This window comes from Haplochromis burtoni, unplaced genomic scaffold, assembly GCF_018398535.1.
Source record: "Haplochromis burtoni strain Fernald_Lab_line unplaced genomic scaffold, NCSU_Asbu1 Contig_109, whole genome shotgun sequence".
Lineage (NCBI taxonomy): Eukaryota > Metazoa > Chordata > Actinopteri > Cichliformes > Cichlidae > Haplochromis > Haplochromis burtoni.
Window position 1 is genome coordinate 1,124,025 of NW_024582470.1, and position 27,126 is coordinate 1,151,150.

Sequence of the window (27,126 nt, forward strand, 5' to 3'; positions counted from 1 at the left end):
GTCGGGTAGTTCATAACTGCATATTAGCACGAATTTAAAATATTGCACGCTTGCAAAACGTTTAATTTACATACTCCAATGCCTTTCTTGTACTAAGGCATGCGCTTTACGTTTCCTTGGCTATTACGGTAACGTGAGGTAGGCGGACGTTTGCGTCGGAATGTACCATTTTGCCAACACACCGGGAAGGATTATGTTGTGACAGCGGAGTTACAACCCGGCGGGGGAGACGGTAAGACTAGATAAATTGTGTTACTTCTACATAATTTCTTTAAAAACCGGTCGATAGTAAGAATTGCAGAAATGTAAATTATGTTTGCGTGTAAATGTTTTACATGGCCGACTTTGTTAAATGTATATAATAGTAACAGTTTGTCACCCCGGACATGCAGATAAGTGCCACCATCAAAATATTGTAGGCTAGCGAATCATAGCTATCCCTGTGATTCATCCAGCTAACTTGGCTAGCGTTACCATGTAGCTTTGCAGAGGTTAAAGGCAGCTACTACTACTACTACTGCTACTTTCGTTTTATACTGTCATCTGTCGTTTTACTTGTCGGTCTAGGATTGCACAAAACCTAGCATTTGAGCTACCTCGCTGGTGAACGTTAGCGTTTGTTCTGCCGTTGCATTACGGAGTCGTGACTGTCCAATGGATGGTATTTAAGCCCCCCCCGGCCTAACTGTCAAGTACCGTTATCAGTCGCAGTGCTCCTGATACTCGCAATCTTGAGTTACCTGCAGTACTAATTTTTTATATTAGTTAATTATAGGCGTGGGCCTGAGCTGCATCTGCACTTGATCTCACGTTAAGCTTCGGATTTCGCAATGCAAGTTTACCCCCTTTCCGGATTAGGAATTTAATTATTGCCTAATTATGAGTTTAAATAGAAATTTGAAAAAAATAAATAAAAGAAACCCCGAAATCGTTAAATTCACAATAAGAGTGTTGCAAAATTATGGAAACGTTTATGTCTTTGCCTTTGGTTTAGTCTGTTAGCTATACAAACTGTAATAACTTTGATATTGAGCTAGACATCTTTTAAAAAAAAAGTGAGCAGATTTGAGATCACCTTTCTGATGCTTTCATCGTCATTAAATTGCAGGTGTTTTATGTGAGAATATTTCTTTTCTGATCTATTGTCATTCTTTTTTTAATTTCTCTTGTTTTCCAGGTAATAACATAGGGTTTTTTTCCAGCTTGGATCAATTATGGCCTTCAGCAAGGGATATCGTATTTACCACAAGCTGGACCCACCACCTTACAGTGTCATAGTGGAAACTAGGGCCAGGGAGGAATGCCTCATGTTTGAATCAGCAGCTGTTGCTGTTCTGTGTAAGGCATCTTGTTTGATTATACTATAATAAGATATGATTTACATTCTTTTTAAGCCATTGCACCAAATAAGGAAGCTGTAAAGGCAATGCAACTAAAAGATGGGTATCCCTTATTGTGTAGTGGTGGATGTGATATATTGCTATGATTTTCAAAGGAAGGTGGTGCAATATTTTCCTTAAATTTTGTTGCCATTGTTTGTCTTCTAGCGGCAGCAGAGAAGGATGCTATTAAAAACACATATACCAAGATAGTAGATGCCTATGGAATTCTGGGTGTTCTTCGCCTAAACCTTGGTAAGACGTGAGAATGTGTTTTGCTTGTTGCTCCTAGATGGGTCCATTCCTGATTGACTGTGAACTTGCTCTGATTATTTTCACCATTGCTGCTTTCTTCTAAGCTGCTTTCTCATGTCCTCCATGTGCCCTTCAAGGCTCTTGTTATCACAACAATAAAAAAGCACTGTAAGCGATTAAAGCTGTGATTTGAGTGGCTTGCGATTTTAACCATTTTTTGTCCAGAATATAATGTTACAGTTGTGGATGCTAATATTAAAATTGTGTTTTAAACAGTGAGGTCAGATTATCAAGTTCTAAACATTTGATATCCAGGAATTTTTTTTCTACTCTTGCATCTTCATGATGTCAGAAAGAGAGAATATCCTTCATATTGTGATATCAGGCACACAACTCTGGCTGTGAGCATAGCAGCCCCACCCACCTGCTGTTCAGTCTGTTTGTTTGCTAGCCCATCAAATGATAGTTGGCTTAAAGGGAATTTGTCCTTTTAAAGGAGAGTAGCTGAAATGGCTTGCTTCAGATAGTGAATGAACTGAGGAGCTTCACCCATACCCAGTATAAGATAAAGAATTATTTTGAACTTGGAAAGATATCTTAGTAGTGTCAAAGAATTTAAAAAAAAAACAATATGAAAACTGGAAATAAGAGAAGGGTGTGCACTAAATATGGTAATTTTTTTTTCATATTCACATTTTTTTTCACAGGTGACTCCATGCTCCACAGTCTTGTAGTTGTGACAGGCTGTAGCTCCGTGGGCAAGGTGCAGGATTCAGAAGTTTTCAGGGTCACGCAGACAGACTTTATATCACTGAAGAATGATCCAGGAGATGAGGAACGAATTGCTGAGGTGCGAAAGGTCCTAAACTCAGGACATTTCTACTTTGCCTGGTCTTCCACTGGAGTCAGCATGGACTTGAGTCTTAATGCACATCGCAGAATCATAGAAGACACTACAGACAACCGCTTCTTTTGGTAGGAACTTAAAAGCATTACTGTTCCAACATTATAGATATGCTATAATTTATGGTTTTTCTCATTTTGTGATATGGGGAACTTTTGTGATTTGCAAAACTGCTCTCTGTGTTTACGGTTACATCTGACTTTGTGAATCACTAGGAATCAATCTCTGCATCTGCACCTAAAACATTACGGTGTAAACTGTGACGACTGGCTGCTGAGGCTGATGTGTGGGGGTGTGGAGATCAGGACCATCTATGCAGGGCACAAACAAGCCAAGGCATGCATCTTCTCACGCTTAAGCTCAGAGCGTGCTGGCACGCGATTCAATGTCCGAGGAACAAATGATGATGGACAAGTGGCCAACTTTGTGGAAACTGAGCAGGTGAAATTTGTTAAAGTTTTTGGAACCTTATACTTGCCATAAAAATGACACCGTAAAAAGCTGAGGATCAAGCATGTGTTGACAGGTTGTGCTCATGCCCTATAACGACACGTAGTCTGTTTTATGATTTCTGCTTTACATTACGTTTGCTTTCTGAAAATTCAGCTACAAACCACACGCGAGTATACACCTATGCAGATGGATGTTTTATACAATGTGTATTTTTTGTTTAGTTTTTTTCCCATCTTACTTATTTTAGGATTTAATTTCTTTTCATAAAATGTTACATTATACACTAAACCAAATTTGTAATCTTGTTTTGAACAGGTTATTTTCCTGGATGACAAAGTCTCATCCTTCATACAGATCCGTGGGTCCATTTCTCTTTTCTGGGAACAGCCGGGAATCCAGGTAATGAAAGCTAAATGTATCCCATACAACTGTTGATTGTGGTTTTCCTATATTAAGCCACACAGTTAAAAAAAAAATGAAAGTAGGCCTGATCTTTGGGTGGGGTGTTGTTTTGTTTGTTTGTTTTTTAAAAAGCTGGTCATTATTATCATTGATGCTGTAGTTATAGATGAGGCTCAGTTTGGCTTGCTGGAACAGTGTGCGTGAATTAAAGAACTGATGAAACTGGCACTGGTCATTTGCAGAACAAGCCAAAAAAGGTTTTACTGTTTAAAAATGGCAGATGTGTCTGTCTAAGACAGTGTGAAGGGAATGGAGTGCATATATTTATCACACACTTTTTAACACATTTTGTTGCTGTGTTCAGAAAAAGTCCATTAAGGGTGTTTTGTTGCAACTGAATGAGAATCGGCACCCTAATAGACTGGCTGAGAACCTCCACCTGGTATAACTTTTTTGTTTGTGTTGTGTTTTTTTTTTTTTGCTTTGCTGGTGCTGGTGCTTTCAGACTGCAGATAGGTGTTCCCCTGTGCAATGACAAAGGATATCTGTGAAAATCAGGGAATCCCCTGATGGAATTTTCTTCCTATACTCAGTATCTGTACAGAGTAAAAATATTTTTGATATTTTGATCAGGAAGTGGAATCACATATTTAATTTGCATCACAAAGAACACAAGTGGGATTTTCTTCCCTTTATCCTGACATTGCACAGTCTGGAATATTAGATCAGATGTGGGGGAGGTTAATGACAGTGATAGTGTTTGGTAAAGGGCATTCTTCTGTTTTCCTCAGCTCCCAGACATCTTTGGTCAGGTGAGAGAACCTGATCTGAAAACATTCCCGAAGCACTTCCCTTCATTGTGTCCGCTGATATTCACCAGGCAACTGGATGAGTATTTAATTTGATAATATGGACAGAGCTTTTCAATTTTGCAGGAGCTCTTAAAAAAAGCTAAGACCAAATTAATCACCTATTCAGTCCACAAAGTCATTGGTTTGGTCAAAACACTGGGTATTGGGCTTGGGGTTGTTTTCAGACAAAACTGTAGTCCTCCTGCTTTAAAGCACTGCCTTAGATCTTCATCCCCACCAGTTGTGGCTTTTAAGCTCTCCTCCTCATACTCTCTAATATCTCCTGAGCAGGTTTTGTACATTTGGTTTATCAATGGTAAAATTTACTGATTAATTTTTTTTTCTCAGTTAGTGCACATTAGACATAGATATTAATTAGTCTACAAATCATATTTGTAGTGTAGTATTAAGGCTGTAAATCATTAAAATGATTGGTTGATCCCTCTTAGTTAATTCTAAATAATTTTGAAAATGTTTATTTAATAAGTTACTGCTTTATAGATTAGTAGACGAAATGTGAAAAAACTCTTCCTGTAGTTGGTGACAAAGCTTATTTAGTTAACGTTGCATAGAACAGTTGATGCTTTTGAATTCAGAGCAAGTAAGAAAACTGATTTGACTGCAGTTATTCTGCAGGTCTGAGTTGTACAGCTGTAACCTGAATAGTTTCAGATGCCATCTCAGGAAGTTATAAAATATGCAAAGCATAGACCTGCTCAACAGTAGAGAAAGAGAGGAGTGACAAATGACAACAGCATGGAGCAAAAATGTTAGCCCTTCCACACATGCCCAGGCTCGGCCACATTGGCGCATAGAAGCAAACAAAGCAGATTAATTCTAAGCTCAACACACACTGCAGAATAAAGGGAAATATAAGATTCTTAGGGAAGTAAAAACCTTCCACAACACAATGAAAGTCAATACTGAGGTCTATTACCGAGTACTATCTCCAGAGAAACTACAGTTTTTTTAGACACAGAAAGCATCCTGAGTCACTAGCTGAAATATGAGGGAGTGTTGCTATATTTTTTCTTGTTTTAACAAGCTGTCACAGACAGTAAGAGAAATATTTGAACACAGAGAGAATCAACTTTTGTTTATACAGGAAGTAAAACTCTGCTGACTAAGAGTCTCTTTTGCAAGAGTGTCCTGGGCCCAGATAGCCAGCCTTAAGATGCCATGTTATTTGATGGTGGGAGAAACCACAGAAAACCAACATAAGCAGAGAAAACATGTTAACTCAACACAGCAAGGGCCCTTCCTGGGTTTAAACCCAGGACTACTTGCTATGCTAACCACTGAGCCACCATGCACAAATGAGAAGAGAAGATGTAAACTCAGAGTGAGGCAGAAATTGGTAGGGATAACAAAGGAACAAGTAGAGACATGCTCTGCAGAGTCAAGAGACTTGCGTAGTACAGTCACAATGCCAATGTCTTGCAAAGCCTATCCAGGTCTACTCGTGTGGTCATGCTTGCCTATGAGACTGATGATTTGCTCAGTGTCAGCATACTTTCAAAATGAGAATTAATATGAGAAAAAGAGGCTAAATGTGGGAAAATGCTGATCAATTACAATGTATCATTTGTCTGCTGCTCAGTGTCTTTGTTGGAACAAATCTCCCCGTTTTGCACCTATGTTGCTCTTTTCCTAAGCAATTCTCTTTTTGGGCCCTATTAAGAACTCGTTTCCTCATTTCAGATGTCTACACTTTCTTTCCGAAATCCATTTGTCATCATAGGGTTTTCTGGTCATCTGCAATGTGTATGTGTTTAGAAAACAGGCTTTTTTGGTATCTTTCACCAAAGAAGGACACTGTGACTTGTGTCTCTCCAGGTTGGTTCTCATCGTGTCAAACTCTCAAGGGGATTTGAGGCAAATGCGCCGGCATTTGAAAGGTAATTAAATTGTTTTGTGTGCACAGCTCTTTTTGTGTGTAGCAGTTTCCTGCAGCTTTATCTGGCCTACCACAGATAGCCACTCCTCTGAACCACAGAGGAAATGCTATATTATTCCTGTATATCTCATGTACTCGTCACAGTAGAGGAAAAACTATTAAGGTCTGTGAAGAAGACATTAATTGCAGTGTGTCCTCAGAGGTTGGTTTATTAGTAGCCCTTATTTAGCCATCAGCCTTGATAACCTGTGGTTTACATTAATCACAGGTAGTTCATTCAAATTGGAAGTCATTATTTCAATTAATGAGTGTGTGTGTGCCTGTTCTTGACAGCTATCTTTATTTGTGCCTCATTAAATACAAACATTTTTTGGTTAAATTTAAATATCAAAAAAGTGAAAAATTAAACTTCTCTCAATGTCTTAATGTCCGTCTGCTAAAAATAAATGTTTCTTTACATACGCAAATGTTTTAATAATCATTAAATAAGTTAAGATTTTTCCCAGTAAGAACAATTTGACTTTAGTCTTTATAAAATGAAACTTTTTTTTCTTTTTTCTAGAATTTCACTGTGAACTGGCTTGTTACAGCTGTAGGGTTAACAACAGAACTGAGCTGCAAGTTCCTTTGCTTTAAGCTCAATGCATTGTTGCTGAAGCATACACTCAGGTCATCAAGAACAAAAATGATGACCCGAATCTGTGGGTTACACCTTGATAGTATGAACTCCATTCTTATCAGCCCACAGCAGCTACCCAACCAGTCTCAAAGTAGCCATGTCATTCACTGTGCATTCCAGCAGATATGTCTTACAGAGTTCTGTCAGCACTTCTTTGATTTCCAGATCTTTTGGATTCTACTCATTTTTTGTGGAGCATTTTAATTGAGTTATGAATATGAATGTATATTAGACTTTAAATCATTAGTACTGTTTAACACATTATTTGTTTTTTCCCTCTAAGTAGTTGTCAGGGCTACTAATCTTTCTAATATCTATTCAGCTAAGGGATGATGAGTCATCCTTTGTGATATCTGGTTAGTTTTTGTTTTGCAGCCAAGAATGTCATTACACATGTATTCTTTTCCATTAATATGACTGCAGTCAAAGCTTTTACATATCACTTTTAATTCAGCACATATCTTAACAGTGGTGTTAACAGACAGGCTATAGTAAGATTATAACCCCCTTGTAAGAAATAACCAGAAGAGAATTCCAGGCAGGCTTTAAGGTCCTGTGCAGGCTTTTGGTTGACATGGATAGAAATGTCCTTTTTCTGGATTCTACCCGCATTCATTTGTAGAGGAAATCTCATAAGAGGGGCAAGGTAGATTAAAAGGTAGGAACAGGCCTTACAAGTGACAATGGAACAAGAGAGTGCAGCTCAGAACAGCTTTGAACATTTGCTTGAACAGCTTGAGAACATTTGAGCCACATGTGGATATATAAATCTTAAGCTGTGAGGAACATTAAGATAAGAGGCCTACAGACAATATTAAGTGTCTTAGAAAGTATTAGGCCACCAGATGCTGCCAGAACAGCACCTCAGCAGTTCTCCATAACTCTCAAATATCACTGGAGGGATTGAACACCATTCTTATAAAATAATCCCTCTTTTGGTGTTTAGTGGTGATAAAGAGCACTGTCTTTGTCTCCTATAGGTGTTCAGTAGGATTGCAGATCTTGACAGATCTGCAAAGCTATAACAAGTTACTCACATCAGTTTTCAGTCACAGCCTCAATTTTTCGCTGTGTAAAACAGATTGTGGTGGATTGAGCAGCTAAAAAGTTTGCTTTTCTTCACGTTAGTTTGTTGATCAGGTGCTTTGATGAAGGACTACCACGAGCTTTTTCTCAATAAAGGCTTTTATAGTGTTTACAGGAACAGTGCTGCTGTTTTGGACACTAGGAACACGTTTTCTTTCACAATCTCAGTAACGAGTCTGCCACTTTGCACTTCACAGTGTGCAAAGAGGCTCATCATTGCTGCTGCTGTTGTGTTGTCAGTGTTGTTGTTAAGAACTGAGGGCTGCATGAGTTTAATGTTGTCAGACTATTTATTCATACGCTGCTTCTAAATAAGTTTTTATTACAGGTCCCATTTAAGTTGCAAATGTGGGTGAAGCGCTCGCGTTTGCATCGTTTAACACAACAGTATGCCACAGAGTTGTGTGTTAAGGTTGCTACAGTGACAGGACTTTTGATGCAAACTAGGCTGTTGGTGTTTAATCATAGATAAGTCATTTGTATTTGTCTGTCCTAATTATTGTTACAAAGTATGAATTTTTTATTTTATTTTAAGCGAAATTTGTAAAGGATAAGATAAATCTGCTTAATGTCATTTTTATAAAGTGCTTACTATATCAGATTGTGTGTTTTGCAGACACTTTACTGCACTGAGGCGATTGTATGGTAAGCAGGTGATAATCAACCTGCTTGGAAGTAAAGAAGGGGAACACATGCTCAGCAAAGCGTTTCAGGTGAGAGGTCAATACATTGTCTGTTAACAGTGACGTGCTGTAAGATATTTATCTGAGGATGACATTCCAAAATACACTAGCAGTAAGCTATGTATGTTCAAACAGATTCTCTCTGTTGTGTCCACGTAAGCCCACGCCATAAAGGCAGGGAAAAATATTTCAAGTGGGTGGGTACTGCTGCTCAAGAAAGACTACCTCAGTTTCTTACTGTATTTTCTGGTGAATGAGTCAGTAAAGAGCATTATTCATTTGTTTCTATTTTACATATTTGCACACCATAGCATCCTCTATTTTTACCCTTTATCATAAGATCTCGAACCCTGTCTTTTTCTGTGGTCTTGTAGTTGCCCTCAAACCACACAGGAAGTTTACATAATGAAGTATAAAACCCCATATAGGTTCAAGGTTCTTTATTTGTCACTTGCATAGTTATACAAGTATAACACACAGTGAAATGTAGCCTGACACGCTCCTCGACATGTGCAAAAAAATTGGGGGGGGGGTGTAGAGGAAAAACATTATATATATATATATAGTATATATGTGTGTGTGTGTGTGTGTGTGTGTGTGTGTACACACACACACACACACACACACACACACACTGGGTGAATGTGCAGTAGTAGCAGCAAGCAGGTGAATTCTGTACATTAATATGAATAGACATCTGACTATTTTACATATAGCTGCAAATGCAAAAGATGTTACATGTTTTGCAGCAGCTAGAAATGTTGGGACTTAAGGTGTCATATGTTAGGGTTGCCATAAATGCTGTTGATGTCATCAGTGAGCTGAGTTTGTGTTTAAAATATATAAAATGGTTTCTGACTATGCGACCGGGATGTTCACACATTACTATGACATGCTTCAAGAATTCAGGTCAATGATTTGCAATGCAAATTAATTTTCCCTTCAGTTAAGGCAACACACCTTACATGCAAAATAGTTTTGCAATAGATTTGATTTTGAGGAAGTCTACCTGTCTCACCATTTTAGAGTCACCTGAAAGCATCAGAACATGCTTCAGCAGTGAAAATGGTGAACTTTGACTACCATCAGAATGTGAAAGGTGGAAAGGCAGACAAACTTCACAGTGTCCTCAAGCCCCAGCTCAACAAATTCATAGAAGAGTGTGGTTTCTTCTACTATTCTGGAGAAACTGGGATATTAAGGTGAGAAATTGGTGCTTGCATGCCTGCGTACCCGACCTCTTACCCCATGAGCGATCTGTAATCTATAACATTGAAGTGGATAAGTGGAAGAGGATGGATTTTTTTTTTTTAAATATTTCTTGTTACTGTTAAAACACAGAATCACTTTTATTTATGCAAAAAATCAAACCCAAAACATTCCCTTGTACCTTTTTAATTTTTTTTGTTTTTTTTAGTTGCATCTGATTATTATTTGAGTTGAAGCTTCTGTTCATGATATGTTCACAAGTCATGCAGCAATTTTAGCACTATGTAAACTAATAAGTTAAATGCCTTTAATGATACCCTGTGTACACAGGTGTTTTATTATGCCATTGGCACCAGTGAAAGTTTTAAGTGTACATGATGGGAGGGAAAAAAAGCTGCAATAACTCTTTATTGTGTGGTTTTAGGACTCAGGGAGGGACTATGAGGACCAACTGCCTGGATTGTTTGGATAGAACCAACAGTGTCCAAGCTTTTTTTGCTCTCGAGGTAAGAGTACTGCTGAGCTTGTCTGCTCCTGTAGTCTTTAAAGAGGATTTTAGTTTGACCCCTGTCACCCTCCTTTCCTCAGATGCTGCCTAAGCAGTTGGAACAAATGGGTTTGACAGAGAAACCACAGCTGGTGGCCAGGTTTCAAGAGGTTTTTAGGACCATGTGGTCCGCTAATGGTGACTCCGTCAGTAAGATCTATGCAGGCACCGGGGCCCTGGATGGCAAGGCCAAGGTACAGACTTTTACTGCAGTAAAAATGCACACGATACGCAGGTTAGCAGTAATTCACAATTGAAGCACTTCAAATAATTTTTCAATTTCCCTGCCAGCAGCCAGATTATGGCCTACCTGATAAAGCACAGCATATTCCAGCAATCTTTAATTGTTGCTTCTGGATATATGATGATGATGATGATGATGATGATGATGATGATGATTATTATTATTTTTATTACTACTACTACTACATAGGTCACAACTTTTAATATTTAAAGCGTGTGACCTTTTAAATATTAAAAATCTACATTTGATATGTCTGAACTGCAGTCATGTTACTGGATAGAAATGCACCGAACCAAAGATGGGTTTATTCTAGTATATAAACAGAGGGGGAAGCATAAAAAGCTGTAATTAAAAATAGAAACGATCCAATTTTAAAATGTTAGTTTTAACTTGGATATTAAAGCATAAATTATAGTTTATAATACAAGTATGGACTTAGTATGTAATATAAATAATGGGCATGTAGTACCTGCAGTGACAGTTCTGCATGGACAGCTGATCTTCTGTGTGTAGAACTGTGTGCTTCTGTTTCTTAACTCTTGTGTGCTGTCTCTTTCGGCTGTCCTCTGGACCTCTCTACCTGTGTGGTAAGTTAACAAGATAGTTGATGTTTTCTTTTGAGCCGTCGTGGTGAATTATTGATTTCCATGTCTGGGTCAAATGAGGATGGTGATGATGATTGAGGGTTAGTTCAGACCTCTGTTTATTTCTTTGTCGTATTGCCATTGAGGGTTCCCTGTCCTAGAAAAACCTGCTGTGGACACTCCATGGAGATCTCATCACTGATTTACATAAATATGAAAAGAAAAAAATGAATGATCATCGGGCACTGTCTGATATCTTCTTGGAAACTGAAGGAATCAGTCTAGATTATCAGTGTCTGTAGATCAAACGGTCTTGCTCATCAGTCAGTGACATTTTAAAGTTCTTCTGTCACAATCTGTATTCATTTGATCTCTCTGAAGTGGTCCTCTTTTGTTCTCTCCGTTGCTGGAACGGAAAGTACAGGCTCTTCACACCAAATGAGAGCATTGTTAAAAATTAAGGTGGCTTTATGTAATTGTTTTTTGCACTGTGTGTGAATACCTGTCGTTATTGTAGGCGGGGAAGCTGAAAGATGGAGCTCGTTCTGTGACTCGGACCATCCAGAACAACTTCTTTGACAGTTCAAAGCAGGAGGCTATAGACATCCTGAGGCTAGGCTCCACACTCAACAGTGATTTGGCAGACAAAGCTCGGGCTTTGCTCACCACTTCCAGTCTTTATGGTAAATGCTTGGGGGGGGGGGTGTTCATTGGATTAGTGGATGTATCTTGCCTAAAATTTGGGGTGAATAGTTACATTTTAATGTTCATAATATAATTTTATTTCTCTGCCATCAAGAGAAAATTATTTGCTTAGATATGTTTTCTGTATGCTCCTGTATGTTATAGCCCTGTTAGCCAAAAGCTACTGTGTCACTAAAGTGGGAAGCTTAATATTAACGTTCTTCCGGCCTGACTGACTGCTTTGCCGGTATTAACTGTTACAGCGCTGGTTAACCCACACTTCTTTCCCTTCTCTCCCTCTCTGCTTTCGCACACAATTGTAGTCACTGAACCTGTCTTACAATCAGGTATAGTAACTGGCAGACTGCTACCAGTGGATGGATCTTTTTCTACCCTGTCATAACCTCGTCCTATAATTTGTTTTACTTTTTATTTTTCATTTGTTTGAAAACCAGTGTTGGTAGTGGTTTAATTGACTATCTGTTGCATATCATCAGGCTTCTTAAACTGTAATTTTTAAAAAAGATGTTTTTAATTTTGCATTGAAATGTAACACGCCTTTAAGTGGAATTTTACAGACAGCAGTGAACCATTACCAAGGTTGATTATGTGAACCTTTTGTTGTATTTTAGCACAAGCTCTGATTTGCATCCTTTTCTCCCATGCCCCATGTTTTATGACATTGTTGTGGTCTTCATTCATAGTATATGAATACCACCTTTCCATTGGTTTTGTTGCTTTTGGTTAGCGTTTCCCATTCTAGTTTTGTTACCCTGAGTGCAGCCGTCCATATATACATAAACTTACTAAACTAACTGTAGAATTACATTTTAATTCAAATCCTTTCCCTTCTGCAGCATCTCCAAGAGTATTGTTGGGAATGTGTCAGAACTACCATAAATACACAAGGCCCAAGCAGATTCGTGTTTGCATCGGTACCTGGAATGTCAATGGGGGTAAACAGTTTCGAAGCATTGCTTTCCGCAACCAGACACTCAACGACTGGCTGCTGGATGCTCCAAAGAATGCAGGACATCCTGAGTTCCAGGGTATGTCAGTGTTTTGGACTTTTTGTATATATAATCTACAGATATATATTTATATATCTTTAGATTTATTGGGTAAGAGAAATATTTGGGTGGGGTTTTTTTTGTTTGTTTGTTTGTTTTCTGACAGTTTGCACATTTTTTCCCTTAGATGGGAAGAATTCTCATGTCTATACTAAATATGAAAAGTTACTGCTTATATAAGTTCACGAAACTGAGATACCAATTGGAATGGCAAAATAAGTTTGATGTCACATCTAAATCTGATCATTTAATGTTTAGAAAGTACAATAAATTGTAATTAATGCTTCTAGAAAAGGTGGATTGTTATGAATACATTTTCATGCTCTTTTTCTGGTACTTAATGCTTAATGGTATAAATGTTAAGATGCTGATATTTTCTGACTAACTTGTACAGTTATATACTTGCTTGCTGTCCTTTATCAGAACCCTGTAGGTACAGTATAGTTAATCACTTTTGCTGTTCCTACAGTAATTATGCAATACTATGCCAACATACTTTTTATTAGTTAAAATTGAAATAATGCACGTGTAGTTAAAAGACATTTATTGAAATCTAGAAACTACCTCCATATTCTTATGATGGAATATATCAAGGTATTAGAATGTTTACATGTATGGATCATTAATTAGATTTTTGTCCTTTTTACAGACAGCAGAACAAACCCCATAGATATCTTTGCCATCGGTTTCGAGGAAATGGTTGAACTGAATGCGGGAAACATTGTCAGTGCCAGGTATGTGTGCAAGATCGTGATCTAAGATTAAAGAACTTTGTCTCATAGTTATTACAACAACACTAGAGCTTTTTTTTTTCCTTTAAAAAACTGAAGAAATATAAGCTTCAACGATACACTGATTGCTTTAAAAGTGAAAGTAGAAAGTAGAAAAAAAAGTTGTTTCCAGCAATGGCTGCGGATTTACAGTTTTGATTTTGCTAAAACTTGCTCAGGTCATTAGACAATGCCAGAACTATGACATGAACTGCTTTGAGGGTTTTCTAACAGTTAGACAGTTAACATGATAATTTGGTTAACTTTATCATCTGTACTGTAATGCCTCATTTTGTTCCTGTCTCAGTACTACCAACCAGAAGCTGTGGGCTGCTGAGCTCCAAAAAAATATCTCACGGGACCACAAGTATGTGCTGCTTGCCTCAGAGCAGCTGGTGGGAGTGTGTCTTTTTGTTTTCATCCGCCCACAGCATGCACCATTTATCAGGTATAAGCTGCACAGAAACCACATTAGTAGTTATATAATTAGGGGTGTATGGTAGTAGATGTAATCTGATATTCGTTGTGTTTCAGGGATGTAGCTGTTGATACTGTAAAAACTGGAATGGGTGGCGCCACAGGTAATAAAGGAGGTGTGGCAATCCGCCTGTTGTTCCATACCACCAGCATCTGCTTCGTCTGCTCCCACTTTGCTGCCGGCCAATCACAGGTCAAAGAGAGGAATGACGACTACAATGAGATCACACGCAGACTCAGCTTCCCCATGGTAATAACCATAACATTATTAAGTCAAGAAAACACCCTGTTGTCTAAGTTAAATGCTTAATAACATAAATCTTACCCACCAGGGCCGTCTGCTGTATTCACATGATTATGTGTTCTGGTGTGGAGACTTTAACTATCGTATAAGTCTGCCTAATGAGGAAGTAAAAGATCTCATCAAGCAGCAGAACTGGGATGCCTTGACAGCAGGGGACCAGTTGTTGGACCAGAAGAATGCCGGTTTGGTAAAGCCTACAGCACACATGCATAATTATGCAGATGTTATACTTTACGCATCCATGTTTGAGTGTCTGCTAATTTGTGGGACTGAGCCTGGACATCTGCTAACAATGTGATGATACCAGCAGAGCAGTATTTTTCACCGTTTCAATATATATTGCAATATGTCAGATTTACATAAATAATTTATGTTGTGATTTTTAAGATATCAAACTTTTGGTTTGTAAAAAAAAAATAATAAAAAATTGAGTGTTCTGTGTTGTAATGTTAATTATATAAAATGACTGTATAGTATGGTCTCTTACTTCATGTAAATGTACTTTGGATTACAAAAAAGATCCTGTGATGAAGATATTAATCTAAAAATGTCTTCCACAGGTCTTTCGAGGTTTTATTGAGGGAAAATTAGATTTTGCCCCCACCTATAAGTATGACCTCTTCTCAGAAGACTATGACACCAGTGAGAAGTGCCGCACGCCCGCCTGGACTGACCGTATACTTTGGAAGAGGAGAAAGTGGAACTTTGACAAAACAGGTTAGATGCAAAGTCAGTGTGTATAACCCATCTAAACCAAATTATTTTTCCCTTTTATTACAGATCTCTAAAGCAACACAGGAAAAATAGAAATAGGAGCTCAGAGGATATGCTTGCATTGATATATATTTGTGTTTGTGTATTTTTTACAGCCCAGGAGATGAATATAGTAGCAGCAGCTTCTTCATCTAGAGATAGTGATGATGATGTAGAACAAACCTGGAGCCCTGGCACTTTAAAGTACTACGGAAGGGCTGAGCTGAAGACCTCAGACCACAGGTAACTCACAGCATGCATAGAAGTGTGAAGGTTTAGATTAAACTTTGTAAAGTTAAACTATCTCATCACATAGATTAGAAACAGAGGTGGTTAAAATGTGGCATTTTTTTGTAAATCAAGTGCCGCTATCATTGGAGTGACCTGCGTTCCCTTGTATCTATCTGTAGGCCTGTGGTGGCAGTGATAGATGTGGACATCCTAGAAGTGGACCCAGAGGCTCGGCATCAGGTCTACAAGGATGTCATTGCCCGGCAGGGGCCTCCAGATGGCACCATTCTGGTGTCACTCTGCTCCTCCGGGCCTGACGACTACTTTGATGATGCACTCATAGACGAGCTGCTGGAAAAGTTTGCTAATTTTGGAGAAGTTATCCTCATTAGGTGAGCCTGATATCTTAATACAAAGAGGCAGGCATATCACCTTCAGATGGTTAGTGTGTATTGACAGTGGCCTTGTTTGGGCAGGTTCGTTGAGGAGAAGATGTGGGTGACTTTCTTGGAAGGGTACTCTGCTCTAGCTGCTCTGTCTCTCAGTGCTTCCACTGTAAGTCTTCACGAGTATAAAATTATTCCAAAGCTAAAAGACAAAACATTTAAAATCACTATTAAACTCTCATATAAATGTCTATCAACCCTTTTTTGTCGGTGGTGTATGTGGTAACTACTCTCTTTATTCTGCCTTGCCTGTATCACCTGGTTTACATTTAAGGTCCTTGGCAAGGTGATCGATATCCGTCTGAAGAGTCCAGGCTGGATCAAGAGTCTGGAGGAAGAGATGAGTGTGGAGAGGATCTGTGGAAGCATTCCCACATCTGCCAGCTCCACCCTGCTTGCTGAAGATACAGACGTGGGTGATGATGATTACGACATGGAAGGTGAAGAATGGCTGCCAAGCAACCCCAGTCCTTATCCTGAAAAATGTGCACTATAAATGATGGCTGTAGGGCACTGTTTCCAGTTATTAATTCATGCCCTCCTGTGTCCCGTACCAGGTGATGTGGACGAGGAGGTTGAGGAGATCCTTCCTCAGCACCTGCAGCCTGGAGCAGGGACTGGCCCTGGATCTTCCCCTCTCCCTTCTCCCAGAAGTAGCCCCTGTCCCTCCCCCACCCATGGAGAACCTGCTGCACCCAGCAGACCTAGCCGTGGAGCACAGCCCTCCCGACCATCGCAAGGTAAATACGGCACTTAGTAAAGAAGTGCTTTCATGGCGGTCTGTGTCTGCTGGAATGTAAACTGTAATTTTGTTGTTTGTAATGTGTGGGAGTAGATTGAAGTCCATTGTAACTGAGGAAGGAATATCAGGGAATGTTATACGTGATGATGTAATTTATGTTTAGTGTTGGCAGATGATGTGTATATTACAGTAAACTACTTGTTTTCTTTTTGAGAGATGTTTAAGTGACATTTTTAACATAATATTTTCTTAAGTCCAAACTAAACAGATGCTTTGTTAGATCAAGAAATTGTATAAAAACCGTTGGGGAAAATGTGCATGTTTTCACAATGTCTCTAAATTGGGCAGGAATACATTTTCTCGACCCATTTGGAAATGGGGGGAAAATGTCACTTAATCTACTTACTTTTTTTAAATAAATAAATTTACCTCTTACATATATATCTTTTCCTCACAGGGCCTCCTGTTGACTTCCAGCCTGGTGCCCCCACAGCTCAAGGCCTGGAGCCCAAACGTCCACCTCCTCCTCGCCCCAACGCCCCCCCTGCCAGACCAGCACCTCCACAACGCCCACCACCACCTTCAGGTAGAGTAAATTCTGGAGTCATGCATACATTTCATTGAAGCCTGATTTTTAAGAACAAATAAGCAGGCAACCTTAGAGAAAATAGATGTCACTTTTAAGTGGAAGTTTGTAGATTTGATTTTTCTGGCTGGTATTGCATTGTGGAGTTTAACATTTTCACTTTCTCCCACGCTTTGCCTTATTTCTGAAGGAGGCATGAGCCCTCTGCCAGTTAGAAGGCACTCTGGAGGTAAAGTGATTGCTGTGCAGTTAAATGCTTAGGTTGCTTAAGCATTCCATGCAGTAGGCACTGTTTTATATGCCAGCTACACATCGATAAGCAGCTAAAAATTAACATTAATTAGAAGTTTGGATATATTTTTTTTTAATTATTCTGCCTGGTTTTGTGACATATAGGCAGATAATAACATTTTCACCTTTTTTCCATGCTTTACCTGATATCTGAAGGAGGCATGAGCCCTCTGCCAGATAGAAGGAGCTCTGGAGGTAAAGTGATTGCTATGTAGTTAAATGCTTACATTACGTAAGCGTTTGCTTTTAGCAAGTGCTGTTTTCCATTAGAGCTATTCAGAGAAAATTTGTTAAATAAATCTTTAATTTGAATTTGGATTTGTAGTTTAATATTTTTCCCCGGTATTGTATGGCATGTAGGCAGATGCTAACATTTTCACTTTCCCGCATGCTTTGCCTTATTTCTAAAGGAGGCGTGAGCCCTGAGCCAATTAGAAGGCACTCTGGAGGTAAAGTGATTGCTGTGCAGTTGATGTGTGTAAGCACTGGATGTAGCAGATGCTGTTTTTCATTTGAATTGCACACAGACGGGAGCAATGAATCGGTGCTGATTTGGGAACATTTAGTCTGTGTGTGTGCTGTAAAACAAGAATATGCTGTGAGATTTCAGATTAATGTAAATATTGAATATTGTCATCATTTTGCTTCTAGAGTTTAATTACAAACAAGCTTTGTAGGAATAACATATTACAAAAAGCTTATTAATAATTACTGGCCATACATGCTCAGCTGTCATAGAGATGCTCTTGAGCAAATAACACCAGATATATAACTTAACATTATATACTGATTTTTTTTTTTTTTTTTAATTTTGCTAACTGAGAGCTGCTCAGGCTTAAATGCATTTTTTTTAAATTGGCTTATAGTTAAGTTTAATTTACACACAATATTTTTCTCCCAAATGTATGGGTTTTTTTGCTGAAACACTAATGCAACATATACCTGAACCTTAATGAATGCACACACATCTGGATGGACTGTGGATTTAGCTGGAGCTTTTCAGCTGGGGTGTCATGAAAACTTGAAATGAGATATTTGGATCTGTTTGGTTTACAGGGAGCAGCTACAAAATTAACTGTGTTTATGAAGTTTGTCAGTTGAAATGTGCTGAAGACCACTTAGGTCAAGTTTAAATGTGCATCCTCCCAGTACTCTCCATAGTGTGTGTGTGTGTGTGTGTGTGTGTGTGTGTGTGTGTGTGTGTGTGTGTGTGTGTGTGTGTGTCTGTGTGAGTGTGTCTGTGTCAGTGTCTGTGTGTCTGTGTGTATGTCTGTGTGTGTGTGTCTGTCTGTGTTGTCTGTTTGTGTTTGTTGTGTGTTGTTCTTTGTAGTTGATACAAATCAGGGATGTTTAGATCCGATATGGGTCAGACCGGTGAAACCAGTGATTTATGTCAGCATAAAGAAGTTTTATTTTCAACATTTTGTCTCAGTTTTGCTACGTTATAATGAAATGCTGGTGTGGTAAGTGAAAGAAATCTGTCCGTATGAATCTTTGGGCTTAAATTCTAAAAAGTAAATGTGTAACATTACTAATTATAATTTATTATGTTGATGTGTTGTGAATGGCCATGGTGGAGGTCTTCATCAGCAAGAAAAGCAGTGAAACTTTTTAAAACGCGGTTAAAAGATAAAAATGTATGACGTCCTTCACAGGTTAGAGTCTTGGCAGGCCAGTTATGGCCCCAAGACCTTATGTTTGATACCCCTGATATAAATTCTTATATAGTCATTAGTGTCTCCCCCTCTGTACTCCCTCTGTGAGTTCTGCAGTATTCTTAGTGTTTTAGACATTGGTTACTCTTTCTTGTATTTATTCGATTTCTGAGTAGTATGATATATATATATGAGCCTGTAATAGTTATAATTAGTAATGTGACGATATATTAGACCTATTCTATCTCATATTGTATCCCTAAATATATTCAATATATACTGTACGCCCTATTATATACGTATATATATATATATACCTATATATATATATATATATGTATATATATATATATATATATTTATATAGTAGACATTCGAGTACATATGTTTCAACAACACCAAAACTTAGTAATTTTGGTTTTAATAAATTGGTTATCATGTGTCCTTCTGTGCTTTATTTTCAAAACATCGTTTTCCCTCTTTGACTTTAAGACTGTGTCCAGTTTCCCAAACCACGGCTTGGTAGGAGGGCCAGTCAAGGTAACCAGAGAGGAGTTGTTTTTAGATCCCTGTATTTTTGCGCCCGGTCATCAATGTGAATTAGACTTTTATATGACATTGATGATTTACAGATGTTTTACTCTGAGTCTTCTTTTTAATCTTGTGTGTGCGTGTTTGAGAAAGAGAGATGTGTTGCAGGTTAGGTTATATTTCTTCCTTCCCATTTAATATTCACTGGCAGTACACGGCATCCACCAGAGGTCATTGGGTTCTAGAAATATATTTTACAACTGTATAAAAAGTTGGACAATGAAAATAAATCAGGGGTCATGAGTTCCATACTTTGTTAAAAACCATTTGCACATACTGATGAAAAGGATACCTGACAAGTGTGTCTTTTGTCATTACGGACTAAACGAGTAGTTGTCTGATTGTTGTCGTCAAACCTGGGGAGATGATGTGAGTTGAAGGGAAATCTCTTGGTCTTTGAGGTGGTCTTTAATTCAGTTTGGCTAATCCCTTTTGATTAGTTGGAGGTGGCAGGTGGGTGTTCACAGCATCACATGCTTCACTGCACTGCTGTATTGTTGCCAGCATATGCTTTTGCTACTGCTTTTTATACCGTACTATCCTTGGGGGCACGTATATCCCATCAGTACTATTCCAGTTTGTGTATAACAAAATGTGGTTTGGTTTCCTTTGTGCTGCAAAGGACAAAAAAGCCCTGCTCTTCCTCGGCCAGATGCTGCAGGTGAGTGCCTGATAGCATGCAACGCTTCACTGAGCATCCATATACTATTAAAGACAAGGGAGCTTATCTTTGTGTTGTGTTTTACTTGGGTATGTGTTAATACCCTGATACAAAATACGCCTGTCCTGGGCTGGAGGATAGGGTTTGGATTAATAGCCTATTGGTGACCTGACTCATTTGTATGGTGACTCTGGTTAGCTAAATCTCTCTGTTACATTAAGGGTGCGTGTGGTTGGCAGGGGTGACTGTATAGTTAACGGAGTTAGTTAGACAGAGACGGACATCCAAGTGGCGTGAGAAAATGTTTGCAGGCTCTGAGAGGAGCTCAAGAAGAGAATAGTGAAAGATGAGGAGTATGCTTTCTCTGTGGTAAGCAGTTGGCTCACAGAACAAGGCCTGCCTCTCTCCCAGACCTCCTGCAGCTCAGGAATGACTGAGTCATCATTAATTATGAAGTCAGCCACAGGGAATTTGGTCTGTCATAGGTTTAGGTCAGTTTGCAGTCTGTTCGAATGATATTTAGTGCCGCTTTAAAATTTTCTCTAACTTGAACTTATTAATCTTAAAAGTCCCTGTTCTGTGAATCTCAACCTACAGGGCACACCCTGCATGGTCAGTATTGTTTGGAACAAATTATCTTACACTTTGTTTGTCTCTCAGGTCGAGGGCAGACAGCAGCAGGAGCACCTGGACCAGGAGGTGCTTCCAGACCAGTGAGTTTAATACTTAAGATTTATCATCATTCTTTCTTTTTTTCTTCTTTTTTAAATTTTGCCCACCTCCTAATTTCTATTCACTTTTCTTTCTTCACCCTCCAGAATATCCCTCCTCGAGCTGGGGTAATCAGTGTGACACCTCAGTCTCGCCCACCACCTCCATCTCACCCTGGAGCACCAAGGCCCATTCCAGAGGTGCATCCCGGGGCCCCTCGCCCTATTTCAGATACCCACCCTGGAGCCCCACGACCTGTGCCCAGTGCCCAGACCAAACCAGCTGACCTGCCTCTGGGTAAAGAAATACGTTTTCATAGAGGTTAATGAATTGTATTATCGATAGTGGGGCATTGCTGAGATATTCCAATGTGAAAACTGTCGCCAAAATCGTTCTTCAAACTAAAACAGCTTCTGGTGTGTTTAATAAATTGCCATTTTGATTAAAGATCAAGATGAATTGGTGAAATCCAGCTACCACTGTTTGTTTCTGTAAGGATCAAAAGTCTTAGAGGGGCAGGTTCCTTTTGCGAGCCAGTCAGGACATGTTAGGCTCAAAGGAAGGACAGCTAAAAGAGACGGGAGCTAAAACAGCCCATCTCAGACAGAGGCTACATTTAGAGGTGTTCAAATGGCCAGTTAATTTAATTATACACAGAAAAAAATAAACCTGGAAATTTGATTAATAAGTCTTTTGTTGTCACACAGCAACTTTAACCCTTAACTGTTTTCTGTTTCCTCACTCTTGCCTCACTTCTTCAGGTCCTCAACCCTCAGGAGCACCTCCTGCAGCTCCACCTGCAGTGAAGCCCCAGGTTTCATCACCCATGCAGCCTCCCATGCAGCCTCAGCCAGCTGCCCCTCCAGCTCAGTCTCAGCTTCCACCTCCAATGCAGCCCACACTTCCAGCTCCTCTCCAGCCACAGCCAGCGCCAGCCCCTAAAGCAGCAGATCCATCTGCTGCACCTGCTGCTGCCGCCCCCGCCGGGCCTCAGCCGAGTTTAGCCTCTCCTAAACCCCCACCACGTTCCCGCTCCTCTCATGCTCTGCCGCCTGACGCTGCCAAGTCTGAGACTGCCCCAGCTGCACAGGTAGTTGCCAACTTTCTTTTCATTTAATTATTGGAAGTAGTGAACACACACTTACACACTTATTTAATTAGTACAGTGAGATTATTTTTTCCAGATTGCTGTTTGGGTTTGACAGATTTTGAACTCCGGTTAATTAAATAAGATGTTGTACACCTACTTATGAAACTGCTGTGGGTTAAAGACTACAAAAATAGAAAAAGATCTTTTTCTGCTTCCTTTCTGTCAGATGAGCTGAGTGTTCTTTGTCTTTCTTTCTGCTTTACTCTTTCTGATACATTTGTCTCTTTTTCACAAGCTGGAGAAGCCCTCAGGGTGAAAGGTACTTGATATTAAACCACCTTTTTGTCTCATCCTCCATAGCACAGTCCTGATGTTAAAACCTTTCATACATTAAACCCAGTAACTTCCCTTTTTCTTATTTTGTAATCGATTTTATCTTTAATGCCAAACCTGAATGTTTTGCTCTCCTATAAGGCCTTGCATATTTTTTGTGTTTGTGTGTTAGGCTCATAAAGCGGAGCGTCATTTGTTTTTACTTCTTTTGTCCGTCAACATATCAAACCATAAAAGATTTGAGAAGGATGGGAAAATAAGAAAAACAGATGTAAATGTGATGCTTGCTGTTATCCATTTCCTGTCACTTGTCCTTTCATATGGGTTCACTGTGCTGCAGATGTTGAGTGAGCTCATATCCAATGACATCAGAATTTATTTTGACATTTCCTTTGATTTGTTTTATTTTAACCATTTTTTGTAGTGGTGTGTGCGTGCGCGTCACACCATTTATGGGTGGGGAAACAAGTTGGAGGGGGGAAAAAAGCTTTGGCAATGTTGTGTTATGAATGTCATTCAAGTCAAGTTTGTTTACAAGGAATAACCAAGGGGTCCCTTCAACATTTGTTTCAAAATATATGGTTCATTTGATAGTTAAGTACTCCAGTCATATTAGTGCGTGGTTCATATCTTCACAGTGTATTTGTTGTTGAAGCATTTTCTTTGTTTTGTCCTTTCTTAGACAAACGGACTGAATGGGATTCAAGGAGAAGCACAATGGAAGCCCGACCCCTTTGACACACTTACATCTGATTTCTTGCCCTCCTCATCCTCTTGGCACACCACCCAGTCACTGACCAGAGGATCCTCCCGGCGTACGCCAACTGTCTTTTCCTCCACCACTCTCCCATCATCCTTCTCCCACCAGTCCTCCACTCTAGCAGATTTGCAAGCCTTTGATTCATCCTCCTCTTCTTCACTCTCCACCCCGTCACCATTTGCCTCGACGCTGCTCCCTCCTCCTCCGGTCCCGTCTCGCAGTCGCTCTCAGGAGACGCTACGCGCCTCCCCCAACCCTTTCTCAGCTGACCCACTTCCTGCCCGACCCAGCAGCACCAACCCCTTCACTGGCCCACTGGTGCAGCAGCAGCAACGGCGCCCGCTCACACCTGACTTCACTTTTCAGCTTTCGCCTCCAACAGCAAACCTTCAGAGAACTGTGTCTCTTACTCCACCACTGATACCCACCCCAGCTCAAACAGGAGCTCCTGCAGCTGTACCCACCACCCAACTCCAAAAGACCATGTCTCTGTTTGGACCATCATCCAGTCTTAATCCTGCTCCTGCTTCTTTACTCTCTCTTGCCCTTAACCCATCTCCTCCTCCCACTTTACCCATGGTGGCACCCTCATCTCTTCCACCTGCCGTTGCGCCTCGACACCAGCCACCTGGCCCAGTAGCAAAGCAAGCTAAGCAATGGGTCACTTTCGATGATGATTTTCAACCTCCAAGCAAAACTTCACAAAACCCAGTCTTTCCTTCCAGTTCCCTCGTGCCCCAAACTCAGATGCAGCCTTCCAGCTCTGTGTTTAATTTAGAACCAGAGTGGTTATCTTCCATGCCTGCAGCAATCCCGACCCTCTCTCCTCCCATCCCAAATAGAACTGCAACCAGTAACCCAAAGCTCCCAGAGGGACCCACTGACAACGGCTTATTCCCCAGGGATTCAATGGAAAGATAGAATCACAGTTCATATGTAAAGGGCATATCCAGATATGTATAGATCTATGATAAATGTGTATATGTGTGTATGTACAAAAGAGACAGTATTTAAGAAGTATAGACCAATTCCCTTCTGAATTACAGGAAAGGCTTTGTATCTCGAGCAGTACGATGAGAAGAGTATGAGCCCAAAAGTGTGTTGTTGACTTTACGTTCCCGGATATTAACACTTATTTTACTAAGAATCATTCTGATCATTATTTTTTATTCATGGCAGCAAACATGTGCCTGTGTCTACAGTATGTTAATCAAAGTATATCTATACGCACAAATCATTTGTGTATTCACTTGTGCAATATCAAAATATTCCTTGGCCGTGCACCACGCTGCACTTGCCTGCAAAGTTTTACCTAAATCTGTGTAACTTTTAAAATTGCACACCACGGTTCATATCCTTCATTTTGAATGAGCTCCTCGCCGGAGTTGATGCTAATCTACTTTTCACAGTATCGTCACAGAAGGTTATGCACTGCAGGTTTACATTTGCCCCGATGTTTGCTGCTGTCCGCAGCAGTTTTCTTTGATTTGCAAATATCGTTAATTGTAAGTTTTATTTCTGTTCTTTTGTATGTGAGATAAAAAATTATAGCATTACATGGTATGCTTGCTTTTATCATGAATGTACTTTATTTTGCACTGGAGGTTGTCATCACCTCCTTGCTAAAGCCACAGTGTGGAAAAAGACAGCACAGCTCAGTTAATGTGACTGCTCACCCAGGGAGCCATGCTCTTTAATATCATCTCATCCAGCGGATAGAAATGCATTTTGTTTTCTCTCTGTTCATTCAGGTTTCTTACGCTTAGCTGAACATATTCTGTAGCCCTCTATCAAAACCTATACATAGAAGTTATGTGTAAATGTGTGTTTCCAGTATGGAAAATAATGGTGTTGGTGTTGGTGTGTGTGTGTGTGTGTGTGTGTGTGTGTGTGTGTGTGTGTGTGTGTGTGTGTGTGTGTGTGTGTGTGTGTGTGTGTGTGTGTGTGTGTGTGTGTGTGTGTGTGTGCCAGTGTCAGTGGTTTGCATAGAGTAACTGAAATGCACTGCGTGTGCGCTCCTGGCTGTTGAGCCTGAAACGAGCTTGAGGGCTTTTTTTTTTTTTTTTTTTTTTTTTTTTTTTTTTTGATCCTTCTTGATTCATCCAAAGCATCACACTAAACTATTAAAGAATGTGGTGTGTGTGTTACAGTACAAAGATGATGTGATCTGTGTTCATGGCAGCAAGCACATGCCATGCATCAACAAGAGGGCACTTTTTTTTCCCACTTTAGTCTTTGTTTAAAATGCTTCTTATTTCTAATAGAACTTATTCTGAATAATCGTAATGTTACTGTGGTGAGAAGTGATGTGTTTGAAGTGCATAATCGTCTCTTATCGTGTTTGACAGTGTTTGTATTTGGATGTGAGTGCGTGTACAGACTTAAGAGTGGAATACCGGAGCTTTTCCCTTTTGAGTATAAGCGGTGTATTTCCTTACAGGCTCTGCACTAACAGCTACTGTATTCACTTTTTCCTGGCTGCAGCTGTGTATGTATTCCCTCAGCCTGCCAGAGGCTACACACAGGCTTTTACGCAGCAATGTTGACAATACAAGACAGGACTGTTTCGTGGGGTGGGGGGGTCTCATGCCACTCTCCATCTAAATAAGAATGCCTCTGTACAATTGAGTACTCTGAGTACCATCTTGACTGACTTCATTAGACTGAACTACACACTCTGCTCAGACCCAGATGCGTCAGCAGAACACATTTCCAGTGTGGCCCACATTCCAGACAGAAGTTTGATTTGAGTGTTGGGTGTCAAAATCTCAGCTTTTTCTGATCCACATGTGATATCTATCCCTTAGTTGTTTGAGGGTGTTTTATGACTGAGCCTCACTGATATCGTAACCATTCTTCAGGTGTGTGTGTGTGTGTGTGTGTGTATGTGTGTGTTGTCAGAGGTGATGTGTCAGTATTTTGTCCTGTACTACCTACTTCACTTTTTCACTGCTGTTAGTCAGCGTTAACGTTGACGGTGATGATAAGCAATAGATTTGCAGAAGGATGAGCAACAGGTACCATGCCTCGACACATGCCATTTCCCCCAGCCTTCAGGAATTATGTTATTTGAAAAGCATTACAGTGGTTCATGAAAGATGAACATCAGATTTAAGAACGCGCCACCTAACTAATGCTTCTGCTTTCTGTTTAAACACTTGTAAAATACGCAAAGATAATCTTCATTCACTGCAATGAAGGCAGTAGCTCTCTATGTAAGCAAGTGTATCGGCTGCCTCTGCTTACATGTAAGTGTCATCTCTAAAATGCATCTGTGTTATTCAAAGTGTGCAGTAGATACTGTATCTGCATTAACAGTAGGTGACTAGCCAGCGCTTTGTGTCATGTCACAGTTCGAGATGACATTTTATAGGAAATAAAATGCTCCTTTTGTGAGGTTGGTGTCCCTTTTTATGGCTATAATCCATAGTAACTAAGAGTCTGTGTTGTGGAACATATTCTGTATGTATTAAAGTGAAAACTTGGAGCTGTAATTCACATTAATATCCAATGTTCCATAATTTATGTGCACAGCAGACAGCACATTTATGTATGAAGCAGTTTATGTTGTATGTATGCAAAAAATAAATAAATGTATGTTGACATGAGTACTTGTTGGTTTTTGACTGCATAAAAATGCCCCTTATTCCTGGATAGTCTTTTGAAATTTTAGAAACATACAGTACATTGTTATGCCATAATATTTATTTTAAATTAAGGACTTTTAAAAGATCCTAATTATTTCCTTAAGATGCCATCATGAGTAACGAGGAAATTAAAGGATTTTAACGTGACGAG

The 27,126-nt window shown here is 39.6% G+C and overlaps 1 protein-coding gene across 6 annotated transcripts; it reads left to right on the forward strand.

Moving 5' to 3' along the window:
• Window positions 1-30: 30 nt before the first annotated feature.
• Window positions 31-26,936, forward strand: synj1 (synaptojanin 1). 6 transcript variants are annotated; one of them, XM_042223353.1, is made up of 34 exons: window positions 31-232; window positions 1,178-1,338; window positions 1,548-1,634; window positions 2,342-2,609; window positions 2,754-2,979; window positions 3,307-3,390; window positions 3,758-3,835; window positions 6,081-6,142; window positions 8,523-8,619; window positions 9,616-9,791; window positions 10,223-10,304; window positions 10,387-10,539; window positions 11,691-11,856; window positions 12,181-12,204; window positions 12,715-12,906; window positions 13,577-13,661; window positions 14,005-14,145; window positions 14,232-14,424; window positions 14,507-14,665; window positions 15,039-15,195; window positions 15,348-15,474; window positions 15,642-15,854; window positions 15,939-16,017; window positions 16,183-16,348; window positions 16,466-16,648; window positions 17,108-17,236; window positions 17,427-17,465; window positions 17,684-17,722; window positions 17,938-17,976; window positions 20,396-20,434; window positions 21,095-21,147; window positions 21,253-21,442; window positions 21,907-22,235; window positions 23,251-26,936. In XM_042223353.1, exons 2-34 carry the CDS (start codon window positions 1,215-1,217, stop codon window positions 24,247-24,249), a joined length of 5,178 nt encoding a protein of 1,725 aa, XP_042079287.1. In that variant the 5' UTR covers window positions 31-232; window positions 1,178-1,214; the 3' UTR covers window positions 24,250-26,936. The 6 variants fall into 6 exon arrangements, with proteins under 6 accessions (XP_042079287.1, XP_042079288.1, XP_014190896.1 ...); XM_042223354.1 differs by lacking the exon at window positions 3,758-3,835 and having other exon boundaries at window positions 32-232; XM_042223355.1 differs by lacking the exon at window positions 3,758-3,835 and having other exon boundaries at window positions 33-232; window positions 11,700-11,856.
• The last annotated feature ends 190 nt before the right edge of the window (window positions 26,937-27,126 follow it).

Excerpts from the sequence above, each read along its gene's own strand:
- synj1 (XM_042223353.1), top strand. The coding sequence starts at position 1,215 with ATGGCCTTCAGCAAGGGATATCGTATTTACCACAAGCTGGACCCACCA. Across the intron at positions 2,980-3,306 it reads ACTTTGTGGAAACTGAGCAG|GTTATTTTCCTGGATGACAA; the intron begins GTGAAATTTGTT and ends TGTTTTGAACAG. Across the intron at positions 22,236-23,250 it reads AGACTGCCCCAGCTGCACAG|ACAAACGGACTGAATGGGAT; the intron begins GTAGTTGCCAAC and ends GTCCTTTCTTAG.